Below are 19775 nucleotides of genomic sequence, written 5' to 3' on the forward strand. Positions count from 1 at the left end.
AAAGCAGGAGGTGAGTGAGCTCTGTTTTGAGGAACAGCAGGGCTTTGTGAACCCCTTGCTGGGTCTCTAGACCCAGGCTCTGGACAACGTGGTGGGTGTTAGACATCTGCATGTCTCCTGTCTGTCAAGCTCTTGGCTGCTCTGTTCATGCTGGTCTAGGTGCTCTGTCTTGCCCTGTAGCCCGGCTCTGGAGAGAGTGTGCAGTTGGGGATATTGGAGGTGCCTCACTTAAAGGTCTCCTCAGGGTCCTGTCTTAGCTCCGATGGCAGTTGCGTCCCCGTGCTTGGTGTTACCATTGCATAGCAGCCTAGGGTGATCACATCAGTGACAGCGAAGACTGGAATGGCTGTCACAGATCTGTCAGTGACTTCACAGAACAGTGGGAGCCCAAGCTCTGGAGGACCCCTGCTTCCCACGGAAGCCGATATTTATGCAGGGAGCACCCGTGCACCAGTATGAATCACCCAGAGCCACCTCGAGGAGTTTCTATTCCTGTAGACACATGAAAGTCACAGCATGCATGATCTGTAAAAATAGCCTTGCCTTGACACTCCAAGGGGCCCCCTGGCTCCTCCTGGCACCAGAGCTGCAGTGCCAAGCTGCAAGTCAGCCAGACTTTCCTAATTGCCTGGAATGTGTGAGGGCTCCATGCTGTGTGCCCTGCTGGACTGGCTCAGCTTTCCTTTGAAGAAGGGCCCCAGGGAGCTATCTGCTGTTTGTCCTTGAAGACATCTGTGTGGGGCTGACGTAAGCCCAGGCTGGATCATATTCATGGCCTAAATATGAAGCTTTCCACTACCACTCTCCTCTCTGGCCAGTGCCTCTCTGTCCTAAACCAAAAGTGCTGGATGTCCTGGTGACCCTCTTCACCGGCTCTCGCCCCCCCCCCAGTGATGCTCTTGTGGAAAGTCAACTGTGGGCAGCTTCCTTCTCTTCAGGAAACCCAGGTCTACACTCCTCATATCCCCCATATCCATGCATGCCCCCTCTGTTCTTGGCTTTTTCAGATTTGGGGACGCTGGATGAGTGTACATCTAGGGGACAGAAGAGAGTGGACCCATTTTGTGGAAATCCGCTCTGCTTGCCCAACATCCTAGTTCTACCCAGAGGGGTGTGGACCCTGCTGGACCCCTTTATAGGCCCCAAAGGAAGAGCCCCAAAACCAAGTAGGTTAACTTGGGAGCTGCTTGGGAGTCTCTGGCCCCACCCCTGCACCCCCCCCCGAGGAAGTTCAGGCCCAAAGAGGGGAAGTGGCTCTGCCCAGAGCTTGCAGGTGGCTGGGTCCTGGAGGAGATATGACACCTCAGAGCTCAATCAGCTGCACGGGACCATCTCCAGGTAACAGTCTCTGGGCCATTTAGAGAAACTGAGGCCGGGTGCCTCTGACCTGATTTTGCTTTCCTGAAGGTCTGGGTTCTGTCCACACCTGTCCTAGACCAGTGGGCTTCCCCAGGTAGCAGGCCAACAGCTGCCCCCTGAGTACACTGTACTCTATGACAGCAGCCGCTTACAGCAGGCAGACCCGGGTTGTCCCTGACAATGAGTGACATTTTTCTACGAACCCTCAGCTTCCTCCTGGTTTGAGTCAAAGCTGCAGGTCGGGGTGGGGGAAGCTCCCCATATCAACACGGGCACCCTCCCCAGTCAGCTTTGATTGCGTGCCGCCAGCCTCGGATGGCCCACAGTCCACTCCCCCAAAGTCTTGCTGGGAAATCACCAAGCACCAGAGATTACATACTCTCAGGAGCTGTCCCACCACCCCTGAGCCAGAGACCCCTGATGAGCCACGGGGTGGGTGTGGGAACCAAGACCTAGCTGCTTCTCATCCGTGGCATTTGCTTAGCCTCAGTTTACCGCTCTGCGGATGGAGAGGTGTTAGTTCCCTCTTTACTGCCTCTTGATGACAATAAACCGTGGGACCTGCTTGTACCCTGGCAAGCAAGTGGTCAGTTCAGACTGACATCCTATAGCAGGGCTGTTCTTGATGACAGTAAACCATGGGACCTGCTTGTACCCTGGCAAGCAATGGTCAGTTCAGACTGACATCCTATAGCAGGGTTGTTCTTGAACTCCATCCAAGAGTCTCATGGAGGGCTGGGGGAGAAAACACACTGGTGTTTAGAATCCTGAAAATTCTGGATTCTTCCTTGACAGTGAGGACAGGTCAGGAGATGTCTGCCAGTTTGTCCTGGACTGGACTTTGTGCTGTTCAAGGTGGGGGTGGGGCAGGGGTGTGCACAGTACCACCGATAGCCTCTTGGAAGGTTCTTCTCTCTATTTTGCTCCCCTGAGGGAGAACTAGTCATTGCAACGGATCAATCTGTCCTCCTGCCTGCCTTTCATTCTTTTGTTTAGTAAGACCCTCTCAAGAATGAGATTTTGTGTGCATTGGTGTTATAAAGGCTAAGATATATGGTTCTCATCATAGCACCGTTCCTGGACAGCAGGGATGCTCGCCCTGTTGGCCACAGGTGATTCCTAGTCGTACCCACTTAACCAACAGAGGGCAAATCCTATGGGATGACCAGGGACATGGGTCTGTGATGTGAGTCCCCATTGGTCCCTCTCTGTCCACCTGAACTTTTCCTCTACAGACTAAGCTATAACTCATTATGTTGCCCATAAGGTTGGCCTTGGACTCACGGCAAACTTCCTTCTTCAGCCTACTGAGTGTTGAGATTAAGGGCTTGAGCTACCGTGTTTGTCTGACCTCGGCAGACTCTCTGACCTTACTGTCCTCATTTGTAAGGTGTGCACCCAGAATGTAACCCACCAGATCTGTGGAGTACCGAGCACACAGCCAGTCAGAGCTCATGACTCTCAGCTACCCCTCCACTCTCCCAGCCTCACTCTTCCCCCGAGCAGCCACTCCTGGTATCAAGGAGATTCATATGCATTGCTTTGTGTGTGTGTGTGTGTGTGTGTGTGTGTGTGTGTGTGTGTGTGTGTGTGTGGAGACCAGAAGTCAATGCTGCATATCTCCCTTAATTACTGGCCACCTTATCTTTTGAGTCAGGGTCTCCCACTGATTTGACTAGCTCACTGACTTGGCTAGACCTGCTGGTCAGCAAGCCCCGGGAGTCCTCTTGCCTCTGCCTTTCACCTGGGATGATGGGGGGTCCATCTAGTATTTTTTCTGTGGGTGCTGAGGATCAAACTTGAGACCTCTTGCTTATAAGGCGAGCATTTTACTGACTCGTGTCCTTGCACTCTGGTTTGCAGAAGCCCAGCTCAGGCGCAGTCACTTATGCTGCTTTCGGGTTGGTACTTGCATTCTAACTTGATGATCACTGTGGCTTCAAGCAAGGAAACGGAATGGGCGGCACAGGTCTAGAGAATGGTTGTACCTCCTCCAGCTGAATCCCTGAAGCCAAACAGGCTGGACTTTGACATGGTTGGGTGTGCCATCTCAGACAAGACCCCTGGAGGTCTGTCGAGGCAGTGGCTGGGCACTGATGAGCTTGCTGTAGTCTGGGGAATGGACATCCTCTTGGCCTGCAAACATCCCCCCCCCCGTGTGTGTGTGTGTGTGTGTGTGTGTGTGTGTGTGTGTGTGTGTGTGTGTGCTGTTCCTATTACTTGTGAGGTCTGGAAAATGTAGACCATGTGAGTTAAGGAGGGCTTGATGGTGTTGAGTCTTATGACTTGGTTTCCCAGTCTCAGCTGTGAGGACGTAGCCCCACTGTGTCAGATGGGGGCACCCTGAGCACAGGGGCTACAGTTATAACTATTCACATTATTGCACGGAGGAGCTGGCAGTAAGAGCCAGTGTGGTGAGGCGACTCCAAACTCCCGGGACTAAGCAAGTTTTTATAGACAGGCAAGCGAAGCTAAAGCCATTTCTCCTGATGGAGCCAGAGGTGAACTAGAGCCAGGGCCAGGGCCTTCCATGTGGTGGATTCTTTTCTCTTCATTAAACTTTAGGAAAAAATCTTTAAGAAAAGATTCAATTTCATGGCTAAAAACAAACAAAAACATCCCACAGCAAGAATATATGAGCATTCTCTCTGTAGTATTCTGAGTAAGCTGGCCTCCTGCTTTTGCTTGCATACCTCTAAGGTCAGGGAGCTGACTCACTCACAACGAGGGGCTTCACTCTTGGAAGTACTTGTAGCAAAACAGGCCGGCTCCCGGAAGCAGCCAGCGGCTATGGTGGCTACCTTCCTATGGCCCTGTGCAGTCACACTGTGGCCCGTGTCCTGAGTCCTGCAGGATGGGCTCTCCCCTCTATGGGCCAGGAGCTCGGCTCAACCCATCTGCTTCTTCCGGGTCCTGCAGCTCTTCATCTGGAACCCTTACAACCAAACAGCGTTGGGGCGCAGGGTGACTAGAGCCAAGAAAGGCGACTGCGGGCCCTGTTCCTCTTCTAAATTGTGTCAGGGTAGTCTTGGTTCACCTGGCTCCTTACTCTCCTGTATACGGGAAAGAATACTTAGAAATCCCCCGCTCGCTGCAACTCTGTGTTTTTTGTGTGTCTCTGTTTGTCCATTATTTCAGCAACACACTTCAGATTTTATCTCTGACTCACGTTATTTAAAAGACTATGCTAGAATATCTTAGTCAAGAACGTGTACAAAAGCCGCTTCCGTGTTAGTCAAGGGCCTGTGGATGTGGGGGGTCCTGATGCTTCGATAACCGTCTGGGGTCCAAGAAGGAGCGTAGAACGACTTTGCTCTTCAGGCTTGCCTGGACTCAGGAGTGGGATAGAAGCAGCATGAGACCTGTCCACAGAGACTCCCTGATTTCAAGTTTTGCTCCCTCGTCTGTGCTGTTAGCTCTCCTGGAAACCGGGCTGACCAGAGCTCTGCCCTCTCTATTTGACTAATGATATTTTTAGGCTCAATCACCAAGGTTGCTAAATACAATTAGTTTTCCCTTTCCCTTACTTTGCATTTCTGGCACATTCCCAGCATGCATTTTTTTCATTGTGCTCACTGGAACATAGATTGAGTGTTTCAAATTTCATTATTTGTCATAGCTATTATCATTGTAGGGTCTCCGCTACCCTAGCAATTCCTTTAAATAGAAAAATTTTTTTCCATTTCTTTCTTTTTTAGCATGCTACAAGCCCAAATGAAATGATGTGAAGCCATTTAGTTTGGCATGCCCGAGCCCTTTCATTTTCTCTGTTTCTTAGCCATAAAAGATATTTGGATTTTAAGTGGGTGCTCTTTTTCATAGAATATATTAATATTAAATGCTTTTAACTTCAGCAGAGTTGCCCCCTTCTATCTTGAGACTGTTTCTCAATTTCAGTTTCATCATAAAATTTCTCTTCCTTTTATCTTTTCAAAGTAGATAAGACCATTTAGCATAAATTTTCAAATTGGAAAATACTAATATTCTGATGCCTGCATTTATATCTTTTAATAGCTCACCAAACTTTGAGATAATTATATTTATATTTATTTTCACCCATTTTATTTATTTATTTATTTTGAGATTGAGTCTCAAATACCCCAAATTGGTTTCAGTTGAGATTCTCCTACTTCAGCCTCCTAAGTGTTAGGATTACAGATATGTACCCTTCCACCTGGCTTTTAAAAAAAAAGTTTAAAATAATGGATACATTCGGCACTTTGTGAGTTTGAGGCCAGCTTGGTCTACATAGTGAGTTCCAGGACAGCCAGAACTTCATAGAGAGACACTGTCTCCAAAGCAAACAAACAAACAACAACAAAATGATTCTCTCTGCTCTGAGAAGATAATGCCCCCTCAGCTAAGCACCGGGCAGCTCAACGAGTCTTCATTTTGTGACCCTCACACCCTTGCCACACCTTGAGTTAATCCGGACCGCACTTTGTTTCAAAATCTATTTTTATCATTTTCCTTCCGTACCTGGTGCTTGGTATAATTTTTAAGAATCTTATGTTGCTTCCATGTTTTCCTGTATTATTATTTAAGAATATGTGTAAAAAATTAATAATAAAATGGCTAATTAAAAAACATCACCTACCATCCAACTGCTAGACTATAATGCTGTCTGGTATATGGAAATTTTTTTCTAGTCTTTTTTTTGTGTGTGGGTTTTTAAAAATCACAGTTGCAATCATTCTGAATGTATAATATTATAGTTTGTGGGTTTTTATGTAACCTAGTCAGCATAAACATAGCATCAAAAATTTTCCATTGAGTGGATTTACTGTAGTGAAATTAACCATTGCCTAGTATTTTAATGTGTGTGTTTTTTATTATTAGAAAAAGTGCCACAAAGAACACATTTCTCTACATAATTTTTTTCGTTTACATAGTTTGTTTAAAGCCTGAGAGTTGTCAGATAGAAAACTAATATGATTTTTGTGGCTTACGATTAATCAGATAGTCTAAGTTCTGTGTCATGTACTGGCTTGCATACTCATTTGGGTACTGATGAGCCCTTGCTCTGCTTCTCAAACTTGATAAACATTTTATCTCCCAGTTAATGGCTTTCTGTGTCTTTCGTCTCTTTATTGAGCATCTTCTCATAGAGAAAGAACATTGTTATCTAAAAATATTTGTTGCACTCTGTTTTATTAAGTATATTATTTTTCTATTTTTAAAAAAATTTTCTGTTCTGCAAAGCTGTGCTGGTTTTCTCTATAAATTAATTCATTTTTAATATATTTTCATTATTTTATGTGCATAAGTGTTCGCCTCCACGTGTGTTTGCACAATATGTGCCAGGTGCTCACGAGTTCAGAAGAGGACTTCAGATTCCCTGGACCTGCAGTGTCAGATGAGTGGGGATGGCCATGTGGGGGCTGGGACTTGGGCCTGGGTCTTTTGTAAGAACAAGTGCTCTGAACCGTTGAGCCAACACTCCAGGACTGCCTTCTCTCTGTCTCTCTGTCTCTCTGTCTCTCTCTCTCTGTCTCTCTGTCTCTGTCTCTCTGTCTCTGTCTCTCTCTCTGTGTGTGTGTGTGTGTTTTGGGGATTGTACCTCAGGCCTTGTTTTCTACTTTTCGGTTATCCTAAATTGACAGCGTTACCATCTAGTGACTGTTAGACTGTTATAAGAAGCTTGTTTGTTCAGCTTTCATCTGGCCTTTTCTCTCTGACTTGATTTTTCTCAAATGCAGCACCTTATCGAGTTTGAGTGTCTTTGGCTGCCTATCATCAGGTGAAGACTTAAGTTATTTCTTACCAATGGGATCTAATAGTCTCAACTCACCGGCTGCACCTTTATTATTGGGTTTTTTTTTTCAGGGGTGGGGGATGTCTCATTTTATCTGCCAAATGTCTCAGTACATTATCTGGGGTATCTGAGTGCTGGTGTCTGGTTTCAATAAGAATGCTTTTATTATTTTACCATTAAACACAAAGTTGCTATGGTATCCTTATCATTCTAAGAAGCGCTTTCTATCTCTTCATTTAATGGACTGTCATGAAACACAGTGTATACATGCAAATGGCTTTTCATTTTCACTTTAATGGTGTGATCCACAACGCTAGTGGCTGTCCCAGTTAAAGCAAGTTTATGCCTTGTTTACAGGGTTTATAATCACAATATACTGAACTCTACCCGGTAGCCTCGTGATTAGGATGACTGCATGCACAGGCTTAGCACTGGTTCTTCTCTTGAGAGCGTCACATGTCAGGCTTGGCCCTGGGTGCTCTTTGACGGCAGGCACCTACCTGGTATTGTGACACAGTTCATAGCAGGGGAGTCACAAGTTGCTTAAAACACTGAAGTCAGCCGTACTTGGTTCAGCAGGCTTTGATGGCACACCAATTACTAGTCGAATGGGCGCCTCTCCTCCTTGCTCAGTTCTGGTAAATGGGGCTTCACGCAGTCAGTCTTCCACGGTGGGAAGGGTCTGTGTGGTTGCACATGGGGACAGACAGTGTTTCTTGCTGTACTTGTCTCCTTCCTCTCCGAGCTTAATGTCTCCTGCATCTAGATAAGCATTTCGGTTTGCTTTCTTGATCATAGCTGAAGACTGCATTAGACATATGTCCATAGTTTGGGGCAGTGTCTGCCTACAAATCACCTGTTACACTTCTGAATTCTGGTATTTCTGTTTTTGTCATTATTTTTTCCCCAATTTCCCTGGGACTCTTTTCTCCCACCTTTCTAAGTGCTCAAGTGGATTGCTTAAGTCACTTATTTAGTTTTCCCCTTCCCTTTTTTTCCCTCTTAAAAAACAACAATATAAATTATAGCAGCCAGGGCAATATAGTTGTCTCCAAATGGTTTGGGCTGCATCGTGTGAGTTAATTTTTTAAACAACAAATCCAAAACATCTTGCATTCATGACTACATTGCAAGCATTTTGTTTCCTGGTTTTTGCTTTAGTTTTAAATGGCCTATTATTTTTCTTCTACACTTTTTGTATGTGGTTAGAGAATATAGACAACATGATTTCTGCCTTGGGTTTTTATTTGTTTTGCTTTGTCTTTTGAGACAGGCTCTCACTATGTAGCTTGGTTGGCCTGGAACTCTCTGTGTTGACCAGAGCATTTATGTGTGGGGTGTGTGTGTCTGTGTGTGTGTGTGTGTGTGTGTGTTTATGTATGTATGTCCTCAACTTCAAAGATATCCATCTGCCTCTACCTCTCAAATGCTGGGATTAAAGGCATATATATACCACCACACTAGCCTACTGTGGTGTTTTGATGGGTGCGTTATTCTTGCTAGACAGATAATTCATATTGACCAATGTTTCTTGGGCATATAAGGGTAAAAACCGGTTACTTGTGTACTTAAAACCAGACTCAAGGACTGTTGCATAGTATCAGTTATACTGTTTGTTTAATTCTATTCTGACATGATTTTTCAGCTTGACCTGTTTGGATTTGTTAAAGTCTCTCCCACAATTTGCCTTGGTTAGCACGTCTCTAAATTCTGTCTTTATATGCGTCTGTACTGTGCAATTTGTTCATGAGTCTGCAGTACTGGCCTTCACGGTTTTATCTTCCTTCCCTTCTTTTATTTTGTTTATAAGATGCTGGAGCTTCCACCTAGGGCCTGGGAAAACCAGACAAATGGATGCTTTACCACTGCGCTACACTCCCAGCGTGTGTTTACCTTTCAGTAATAAAAAACAACCTTTCCCCCCTTTTTATTAGCATGCATCTGTGGTGTAAAGTAGTAGGCGTCATGATGCCAGTGCCACACACAGAGTAGAGAATGCCACTCCCCTCTCATTCCCACTTCTCCCCCAGAAAATAACCTTCCCAATGCCGGGCAACTTTATTCCCCAGGCTCTGATGGTTCTGCCATTTGCTATGAAAGCCTGCTTTGGTTTGGTTTCATGTTTTCATGGGACTGTCACATTGAAGATTGTGTCACTTGTGTGCCCTTGATAAGAGCAGAGCTGAGTAGTGTTCCTGGTTTGCTGTTGATGTTTGTTTGTTTGTTTTATAGGATTTCACTATGAAGCCTTGACTGGCTTAGAACTCACTATGTAGACCAGTTTGGCCTTGTACTCGCAGAGATCTGCCTGCCTCTGCATCCCAAGTGCTAGGATTAAGGGTTGCTTCACTCACTACACTGGTTTGAAAGATACGTTTTAACTGAACTGAGAGTGTTGGGAGAGAGCAGTTTGGATATTTCATATTTACTATTATTTCTATGATAGCTTCTTTCCTGATTATATTTACTTTGTACTGAACAGTCCAATGTTTTTGTTCTTTCTTTCTATCTTCTTCGGTGATTTTGAAGATAAATGTTCTGTTTTAACCACAGAATTCAGCAAATATCAATCTACATAATAGGTTTCACTATGACATTTTCACATATATTCATGTATTTTGATCATATTCACCATTTTCTCATATATCTTGCTGAGTTCTCTTCCTCTTCTCAACTAGTCTTCCTTCTGCTCTCACAGATGCCTATTTTTAGTAGTCAGTGGTTACTTTAAGGTTCTTTTAAAAAAAAACCCTACATTTGGCCGAGTGAAATGGCTCAGTGAGTAAAGGCACTTGCAGGCAAGCCTGACAACCTGAGTTCAATCCCAGGGGACCCACATGGTAGAAGAAGGAGAACCTTGTTGCATAAATTGCCCTCTGACCTCCACACACTTGCCGTGGCACTATACCACACACACACACACACACACACACACACACACACAGAGTAAATATAAACTAATAATTAAAATCTTACACTTTCTGCTTGGTTCCCCATAGCTCCTGGTCTTAGACTGAGTATGAACCTATCTTTATAAGTGCCTTGTCTTCTCTAAGGATGGATGTTTCATCTCTTTCCCAGAGTACAGTTATGCCTTCTCATCTTATTCCTGCATAGACCCAGTTTTTTAAAAGATTCTTTAAAAAAAAGATTTGTTTTCATTTTATGTGTGTGAGAGTTTGCTGCTTGTATGTGTGTACCAAGGACCAGAAAAGGGTGTCTGATCCCCAGGGAGTTACAGACCATTGTGAATCTCCATGTGGGTGCCAGGAACTGAACTCAGGTCCTCCATGTGAGCAGCAAGAGCTCTTAACCATTGAGTCATCACATCAGCCTTCCTTTGAAGAGTCTTTAAAAAAAGATGAACTCTCTGGGGAGAGGGGCTGAGGGGTTGGGGGAGTGGGAGAGGAGAGGAGGGAGAGGGAGCTGGGATTGACATGTGAAGCAAGCTTGTTTTTAATTTAAATAAAAAAATTTTTAAAGGTGAATTCTCCTCGACCCTTGGAGGAAATTGAGAGGATTAGTATTTCAGACCCTCCAATAACCATGCCATTAGCTGGAAGTAATTTTTTTTCAACTCGATTCCTTTATGTTTCTTGGTAGAAAGTACATCTTCTAGCTTCAAAGATCACCTTCTGAGAAGGACCCATTTGGAGTCTTTCAGTAATTTAAATGGCATCTTTAGGGTAGTTCTCCTGGGAATGGCAACAGGTGAATCTTGTCTGTTGCGTGTGCGCGCGCACGCATGCGCGCGCACACACACCCACACACCGCAGTCTCGATGTAGGCACATCCCAGCAGCCTTGATCATATCCTTTGACCAGACCAACTTTCTCCTTTTGCTGTCTGTTGTTTCTCTCTTCCCTCCCTCCCTCCTTCCCTTCCAGCCTTCTTTTCCTCTTGCAGGTGGTCTCACTGTGTTATACAGTCTAACTTGAACTCATGACCTTAAGTGGTCCTCCTGCCTCTGCTCACAAGTGTTGAGATTACAAGTGTGTCCCACCATGTCCAGCTATTTTGTGGGTAAGTGTGGATGCTGATACACATCAGCATCCCAAGGTCCAAGGGTCAATGTCAGGTGTCTTTTCTCAATCTTTCCTTTCTTTATGTTTTGAGACAAGGTCTCTTACTGGAACTGAAGCTCAGGCCCCTGACCGTGAGTGTCAGGGACCCACCTGGGGTTACAGGCACACACCACTATCCTGGGGATTTTTTGTGGCTTACAGGGTTCTGAACTCGGGTCCTTGTGCTTGAATGGCAGGCACTTTACCAATGAGCCATCTCCCCGAGTCCCAAATGTCTCCTTCTCCCTAACTTGGTGGGTTCATCCATGGAGTTTTCTTGAGCATGACCTTGTCCCAGACACATACATGTGCCCCAAGGTTTTTGTTTTTCGTCTTAATATCTGTGCGGTTCTTGGATTTCTGCTGTCAGTGATCTCGAAGACAACTGTGGTGAGCTTATGGTCTTTGCTGTTGTGACATCCTACAATGGACTTGAGATTGCTTTCGTCATCACTCCAAAGTTTGCCTTGAAGCTTCCAAGTCACACTAGCTGTTTTGGAGACTGGTCTGTGGCACTCTGAGCACTTTTGTCAGGAGGAAACAGCCTCCCATTTGGCGTTTCTTCCAGGCCCCCTGCAGCAGGACTCTGCTACCATTCTGCCCTTAGCAGAGTTTCACGGGAGTCCTGATTCTGAGGACCCTTGCCAGAGGTTCCCCTGCACAACCCTAGGGGGCACTTACCACATCACAGCGGTCTTGTCCTAGTTGGGATTTCTTGCTGTGATGAAACACCAATACCCAAAGCAACTTGGGCAGGAAAGGGTTTATTTCTCTCACGGTTCCATATAACATGTTGCTCATCATCAAAAAGTAGTGAAGGCAGGAACTCAAACAGGGCAGGAACCTGATGGAGGCAGGAGCTGATGCAGAGGCCATGGAGGGGAGCTGCTCACTGGCTTGCTCCTCATAGCTCATAGCTTGCTCAGATTGCTTTCTTATAGAACCCAGAACCATCAACCCAGAGACAGCCTCACCCACCTTACTGACTTGCCTACAGCCCAGGCATCTTCTCAGTTGAGGCTCCCTCCTCTCCAATGACTTTAGCTTGTGTCAAGTTGACATGAAACCAGCTGGCACCAGTCTAAAGGACTCTGTCATGGGAGAGGTGCTTTCTTGGGTCGCTGCGACATGAACCTAAGAGAAGTTCATATGCAGGAAAGCACAAAACCCTTAGGAAGCCACCTGGGTCAAGTGGTGTGCCTTGCATGCTTAACATAACACCCAATAAAGGGTCTGTCTGTCTATAAATATGTCCACATGCCTGTATGCATAGATTTGTCTTTTAAATGGTAGTTACAAAGAGTTAAGGAATGGTATTCCACTTATGATCTTTAAAATACTCAAATTTGGGGCTGGGGTGTGCTGGGGTAGGAGTCAGTGGGTAAAGTGTTTGCTGTGCAAGGGTACCCATATGAGTTCTGATCCCTGGCACTCACAAAAGCTAGGCACAGTGGAGTACATCTGTAGCCCCGTGAGTTCCATGTTCACTAACAGACTCTGCCTCAAAAAACAAATGAAGGGGAATAAAAGGCGCAGAGTGACAAAGAAAGACCCTCAACACCGACTGGCCTCCTCTGTCTCCATCCACACCTGCACACACATGTGCATTCATGCACACACCTCCACCCCAAAAGACCCAAATCTGTTATTCTCACATGCTCCCCAGAAGGCTATAGTATGCCAGGCGGTAGTGGTGCACACTTTTAATCCTAGCACTTGGGATTCAGAGGCAGACTGTTCTCTGTGCATTCAAGGCCAACCTGGTCTACAGAGTGAGTACCAAGTACCAGGACAGGTTCCAAAGCTACAGGGAAACCCTGTCTCGAAATACAAAACAAACAAACAAAAAGCTGTAGCAATGAGAAAAAACCAAGGAATGGAATTCTCTTGACAGTGACAATGTAGCAAAGAAATAAGCCACAGGGATGTGTGATGTGGAATTCTTTGTTACCCAGGAAGACACTCGGAAGCCTAAATGTTTGTTAGTAGCGATGTTCAGTCTACAAAATGAATTCAGGGAGGCTATTAGAGAGAGAGAATTGAGTCATGTATACTCATGTGAAACAATTTCTAAGAAACATTGTTCACTGGAAAAAGCAAGGGACAGAACTGTAGGTATTAGTGGTTATTTTTTTAATTTCAAAGACACATACTTATGTATATGTATGAAGATGTGATTATAACTAGAAACTCCTAGAGAAAATTTCAAGAGTAGCTGTTGCACATGGTTAGCTCTGGAAAGCATGACCGAGACCCTGGGGTACAGTGGAGGCATGTGCTTTTGAATTCTTTGGGTATTTTATTGAATGCCCAAATTGCTTTTCATCTGAAAAGAAATTCTGGTATAATAACATAAGCTAAAAGCAACATCCTGAGTTCTCTCCGTGGGTAGACTCTGTTGACACCCTTCTTTACATCTTGAGAATCTCTCTCCCGGTACCCAGGACCTCGGGGAGAAGGAAGGAGGGACGAGAGTAGAGTCGCAGCAGGCCTTGGCTGCCCTTGTCCCCAGGTGCTTGCTCCTGCTGCAGCTGTGGCCATTAGAGAAGAGCTGGGTGGAAACCACCTTTCTGTGCAGGGCCCCGTGCACCGGTGAACACCGCCACCCAATGCCTAGGGCCTGGCGCATCAGCAGTTTGGGCTCACTTGAGGGAGGCGGAAGAGAGGATGAGAGAGAACGAGAGAGGAGAGGTGGGCAGAGGGGATGAGTGAGGGAAGAGGGCACTGGGTCCCATTCCCCCGTCATTTTTCTAGGAGTCTAGCTCGGAGGCCTGGGTTGGTTATCTGGTTTTAGTCTGTTCCGGGGACATCTTCCTTTATACTGAGCCCCACAATGTCAACCTCACCCTCCTAAAGTGGCCAGACTCCTGGCAAGACCTGGTCAGAGCCTGCCCAAGGCCAGTCCCTGGGGACACACACCTCCAGCCTTGGCTGTCTTGTCCTTCCCCTCCTCTTGTCTACAGCGCGCCCTTTGTTCTAGGCAGACCTCAAGCTCCTACTTCATTCCCTCTGGGAAGGTCTCCTTTTCCATGAAGAGTCATTTTCTGCCTCGATTTCCCTTCAGGACATCGGAGGCTGGAGCTGCTCCAGGTCTTTCAAGTCCCCCAAAAGAGTCCAGGCATGAACCTGGTGGCTTTTAATTGCCTCTGGACAGGCCATATGCCTTGCCTTGAACCAGTGGACAATTCCGTTCCTGGGGATGTGATGTGCTGATTGGGGTCATCCCTGCAGTCAGAGGTGGATTCAACTGTCCAATCAGGAAAGTGGGTGAAGTAGAGTGGAGGGTACCATGCTTAAAGGGGAGCTGGAGCCCGTAAATAGCATCTGAAACCCTGATCCAGCAGCACCCCAGTACTTCCCCTCTCCTTCATTCCCCTCCCCTCCGCTGCCCTCCCTTCCCCTCCTCTGTATTGCTAGAGACTGAACCAGAGGTGTTGTATGTGTGAGGTAATGCTCCATTCCATCTCTGAACTATAGCCCCAGGCTCCTTTCTAGTTTTTCTACATTCTGAGCCAGGGTCTCACTCAGTTGCCAGAGCTAGTCTTCACCATGTGATCCTCTTGTTCCAGCATCACCCTCTGCCCGTTTCTGGGTTGCAGGTTCACACTACAGATGCACACTACCAGGCCCGGCCGTTTTCAATGATGTAAAATTCTCTCTTTGCGTAAACCAGCTTGATTCAGAGTCTGTGTTGTTACTCGATTCAGTGAGAGCTCTGATGGAGAAAAAGAGAGGCTCAGGCACAGAAGAGTTCATTTTCATAGGTGTGTGTGTGTGTGTGTGTGTGTGTGTGTGTGTGTGTGTGTGAGCGTGTGCGCGTACGCGTACGCACTGCTCAGAGATCGATAGCGGGAGTTTCCCTCAATCACCCTTCACTTTATATAGCGAGGCAGGATCTTTCTCCTTGAACTCAGAGCTCCCTAATTTACCAATTTGGCTACTCTAGTTAGCCAGCTGCTCCCAGGAATCTTGGTCTCCTCCTCCCGTGCAACGGTGTGATGAGTAAGCCACTATGCCCATCCAGCATTTTTATGGGTTCTGGGGACCTAAGCTCCAGTCTTCATACTGGCAAATGCCTTAGTCCAGGCCATCTCCCCAGTCCCTTGTTCTGTGTTTATTACTTTCCATGCATTAAACATGGGTTTCAAAGTGCTCATCGTCCTCTGCCAAGTTGTTTTAGCTGTTCATCAGTTCAAAGGAGTGAGAGGAACTCTCTTCTCTGCTGTTGGTGTTGCAGGCAAGAACATGAGCCGTCACTACACAAATAACAACTGCTCGTTCGACGATGTGGATAAGCTGATGAGTGCCTTGCAGCTGGCAGTCCACATCCCCACCTTCCTCCTGGGCCTGGTCCTTAATCTCTTGGCAATCCGAGGCTTCAGCGCCTTCCTTAAGAGAAAGAAGCAGCCAGAATACACTGCCACTTCCATCTACATGATTAACTTGGCTGTCTTTGACTTACTGCTTGTGCTCTCACTACCATTCAAGATGGTGCTGCCGCAAGTGGAGACCTCCTCCCAAGCTTTCTGCACTCTGGTGGAGTGCCTCTACTTCATCAGCATGTACGGGAGTGTCTTCACCATCTGCTTCATCAGCCTGGACCGGTTCCTAGCCATCCAGTACCCAATCCTGGTCAGCCACCTCCGGTCCCCCAGGAAAACCTTTGGGATCTGCTGCATCCTCTGGATCCTGGTGTGGATCGGAAGCACCCCCATCTATACTTTCCATGGGGAAATGGATAAATACAAGTGCTTCCACAACATGTCTGACGGCACCTGGAGTGCCAAGGTCTTCCTCCCCCTGGAGATCTTTGGCTTCCTGCTTCCCATGGGCATCATGGGCTTTTGTTCCTATAGGAGTATTCACATTCTGCTGGGCCGTCGGGCCTACACCCAGGACTGGGTCCGACAGAGAGCATGCGTCTGGACCATCGCTACCAACCTTGTCATCTTCGTGGTCTCCTTTCTCCCAGTGCACTTGGGTTTCTTCCTGCAGTTCCTGGTGAGGAATGGCTTCATAGCAGAGTGCAGAGTTAAGCAGAACATCAGCTTGTTCCTGCAACTGTCCCTGTGCTTCTCCAACATCAATTGCTGCCTTGATGTTTTCTGCTATTACTTCGTCATCAAAGAATTCCGCATGGGCATCAAGGCCCACCGGCCTTCCACAGTCCAGCTGGTCCACCAGGACACCATGATCTCCAGGGGTTAAGGGACGGTAACCCTCTCAAGGGAAGGAGATCCTAGTCCCAAATTTTCATAAGGAGCACCCCGTGCTTCTTTGACACTTGCTGAGTTACATCTTTGTTCTGTGTACCCCTAAGACCGGTCCACGGCACCTGGATGGCTGACATATATCACCTTTGGTCTGGGTTTGCTAAAGAACCAGGTGATTTCATTTCTAAGTTCAAAATGTATGAAGCAGAAGAAACGAGCAAGGAAACGTAGCTTTAGCCATTTGTTTCTCAGCTTTGCATTCTGTTGGAAGAGTCTAAAAAGGAAGAGAGAGATGGAGAATGGATTAGGGCGAGGAATCAAGAGCATTTTGGTAGAGATCTAGGGATAGGGAGATCTTGTTCAAGATAGAACAAGCTTGTACTTTTTTTCCAGACCCTTCTGAAGCTCTGTTCGCAATGACCTCACAGAAATGATGACCAAGAGGGCTTTTAAGGGCTGAACAAATTCCTTTCCAGTCCTAAAAGACACAAGAGGCCATCCAAACCTCAAGCCCCTGAGAAGGATTAGATGGAGGGAGGGGGCTATGTGAAGCAGGTCATGGGGAAACAGGAGACACTGTGGGGCCAATTGGGACAGAGTGGGAAGGATACAGAGTGAAAGGGACCAGAATATACCCAGGGAAGGAAAGAGACACACCGGAGCTGGAACTGGATGCCTCCTCCCCTAGTACCCCTTAGTGCTGTCCCAGGACTAAGCCAAAAAATATAGCTCTCTCGGAGGTGACCAGTCTTCTTTCTTGAACAGCCTTGAAGTAGTTCATTAGACCTGTGTGAAGGGGCCGAGAAAGGATTGGTCTTAACTTGGTTCAGCCATAGCACAATGAAGAAGGTGTCCCTTTTGGGTCCTGGTTGGACAACCGGTGACACTGTCTAGGGAGCTGGGCAGGAACTGGATGGGAGGGGGTGACTTTCTTCATTGGCCACACAAAGGATTGGAGGACAGTAGTAGATGCTCGCCAGCCCTGGAGGGAAACTACAGACAGCTGAAGCAGTGTGGGAGCCTTCCCCGGCTCTTCTCACCCTGGCAGAGGAGCTCACAGTGACAGCCGAAGGCCGAGCTTGCGATGACTCAGCTGTTCCAGAGAGTGAAATGATTAGAAGGACAAATTGTGGGGTGTTTTTGCAAGACGGAAGGAGTGGGTTGAGAAGAAACCCATGAGACTTGACACGAATGAGACACGGTCTTTAGGAAGAGAAGCAGCCCGAGCCCTGACCAACTGGATCCTACAGGATCAGCGGCTGGGGGAGGGGTGGTGACATGGGGAGGGATGGGAGAAGATGGAGATGTGTCTATAATTTGGGACCTGCCCACGGAGCAGAAGACGGAGGTGAAGCAAGGTGTAGGAGAAAGGAGGAGCAGGGAGGGAGGGAGAGGAGGCAGGGGGAGAAAGAGGATAGAAAAGGAGGAGAGGAGGAAGATGGATGGGCAGGAAGGGCTGAGGCAGGGAGAGAAGAGGAAGGGTGGGGGCGAGGGGGAGAGGCAGAGCGGCTTCCTCCTCAGAGGCTGTCATTTCCATTGGATTGGAAGCCGTGGAAGAGTGGGTAGGTGCTTCCAGGCCATGGTGGCTGTGGCAGTATTTAGGTGGCACTGCGGAGCCACCTGTGGGCCACTGAAGGAAAGTGTGAAGAAGAGAATCAAGGACCTTGGCAGTGTAGAGGAGGGAGGGCACTAGGACAAGAGCCCCATGCCAGCCTTGGACCTCCAGGAACCGGCCAGCAGAGACGCAGCACTGTGCAGACCCAGAAATGAGGGTCCCCGCTTGGATGCTGTCCTGGATAGAGACACCATCTGTGACACTGACACAGCCTGACACATACAGTGGAACATTTGGGGCTGCTTTAGGTTAGTCCATGACCGGGTAGGTCTTGGGATCACCTCCTCCGAGTTCCCTCTGTGTACGGAGTCATCAGCACATCCACGAAAGTCCAATAGTCCCCTCCATGTGCAAGTGTGTATGCTAGGCTGCCCCAGAGCAAAGGCTTAGGAGACCCTAATTACCCACCATTCCCACCAATGACCAAAGCTAAAACCTGGTATAGCAAGACTCTAAGATGGAAAGGGCTTTGTGTCCCCAAGATGGTCATTATCAAATGGCCAGGGAATCTAGAGCCATAAGCCGAGGAAAGCAAAGGACACGGTTCCTGGAGGGGCACAGCATTGTCAGATTGGTGTGATGGCCCCGGACCTGGAGATGGGGGAGGGTAAGGCTTGAGAACCCCCTGACTCATTCCAAATTAATGAGTAAGGAGGACAATGCTTGTTTTTTCCCGTGGAGACTTACCTGGCGTGTGTCCAGACTCTGGGCCCAAGTCACCAGTCCTATGGGTCATCAACTGGCAATTGCCCCAGCAGTACAGGAAACGAGGGGGGTCAGTGTTAGAGTTGGAGTGCAGCATATTGCACCAGTGATTGGGGACACCCGGACTTAGTTGTAAAAAAAGCCTAGGTTCCTGTAACTAAAGCCAATGGGGCTAGAAGCTATTGTTTAACCATTAAACATTATCTTTTGTTGTTGTTTTGTTTTGTTTTTTGTTTTTTTTTTCAAGACAGGGTTTCTCTGTATTGTTTTGGAGCCTGTCCTGGAACTCGCTCTGTAGACCAAGCTTGGTCTCAAACTCACAGAGATCCCCTGCCTCTGCCTCCTGAGTGCTGGGATTAAAGGCGTGCGCCACCACCACCCGGCCCATTAAACATTATCTTATTTGTACCCAGGCTATAAAGCCTGACACATCAGCTACATGTACAGTTGTGAAATCTAACAAACTTAATTGGAAAATCAATTTGATTAATATGATCTACCAAATAAAGAAATTCATTCAATGCACTGTGACCTTGTCTTGTCTGGTTCCAGAAAAGAACTGATTTGTAATGGCCCCTGCTAAGGGATTCAACAATTGTGGTCACTTTACCAGACACCTGGGCACCAAGTATGATGTTAGAGAGTGCCTACCTCAGGTGTGCAGCTGGTCTTCCCAGTTGACCGGGAGCTAGGCCCTAGGGGGTGTCTATGGTGGTCACATGGGTGCCCCGTTATCCGTGGTAGTCACTGAGTCTCTTAGACCCCACACACCTGGCCCAGTCCTCTTCAGCCTGTTCCTTCATCTTGTCCCACCACAACACTGGCTCTGTATACATGAGGGGTCTAGCCCGAGAGGTCTGCTGGACACCCGTCCTCCAATGGTAACGCCTTCTTCTCTGGCCGGTTATGATACAAATCTATCTTTCCTCATGGGGACTCCTCATTTACCAGAGCCCCTGACAGGCATGGCTCAGTAGGTCTAGGCCTAAGTCACTCCTTTCTCCTACGTACTCAAGTTCCAAGACATGGCCTGGATGTGGAAGGCTGACCAGGGACAGCCTCAT

At 47.3% G+C, this 19775-nt stretch overlaps 1 protein-coding gene across 4 annotated transcripts in view; it reads left to right on the plus strand.

The window, feature by feature from the left end:
• Gpr55 (G protein-coupled receptor 55) overlaps positions 1-19236 on the plus strand; it is a 71179-nt gene extending 51943 nt beyond the window's left edge. For 3 of the 4 annotated variants that reach the window (XM_040753143.1, XM_040753142.1, XM_021234362.2), the window contains one exon: positions 15416-19236. In XM_040753143.1, coding sequence (XP_040609077.1) covers positions 15416-16386 — 971 coding nt within the window. In that variant the 3' untranslated portion in view covers positions 16387-19236. Of the gene's footprint in view, positions 1-1282; positions 1339-15415 lie in introns of those variants that run through there. The other variant, XM_021234361.2, reaches the window with a different exon arrangement.
• The last annotated feature ends 539 nt before the right edge of the window (positions 19237-19775 follow it).

The sequence above is a fragment of the Mesocricetus auratus genome, unplaced genomic scaffold, assembly GCF_017639785.1.
Source record: "Mesocricetus auratus isolate SY011 unplaced genomic scaffold, BCM_Maur_2.0 Super-Scaffold_100010, whole genome shotgun sequence".
In the NCBI taxonomy this organism is placed as follows: Eukaryota; Metazoa; Chordata; class Mammalia; order Rodentia; family Cricetidae; genus Mesocricetus; species Mesocricetus auratus.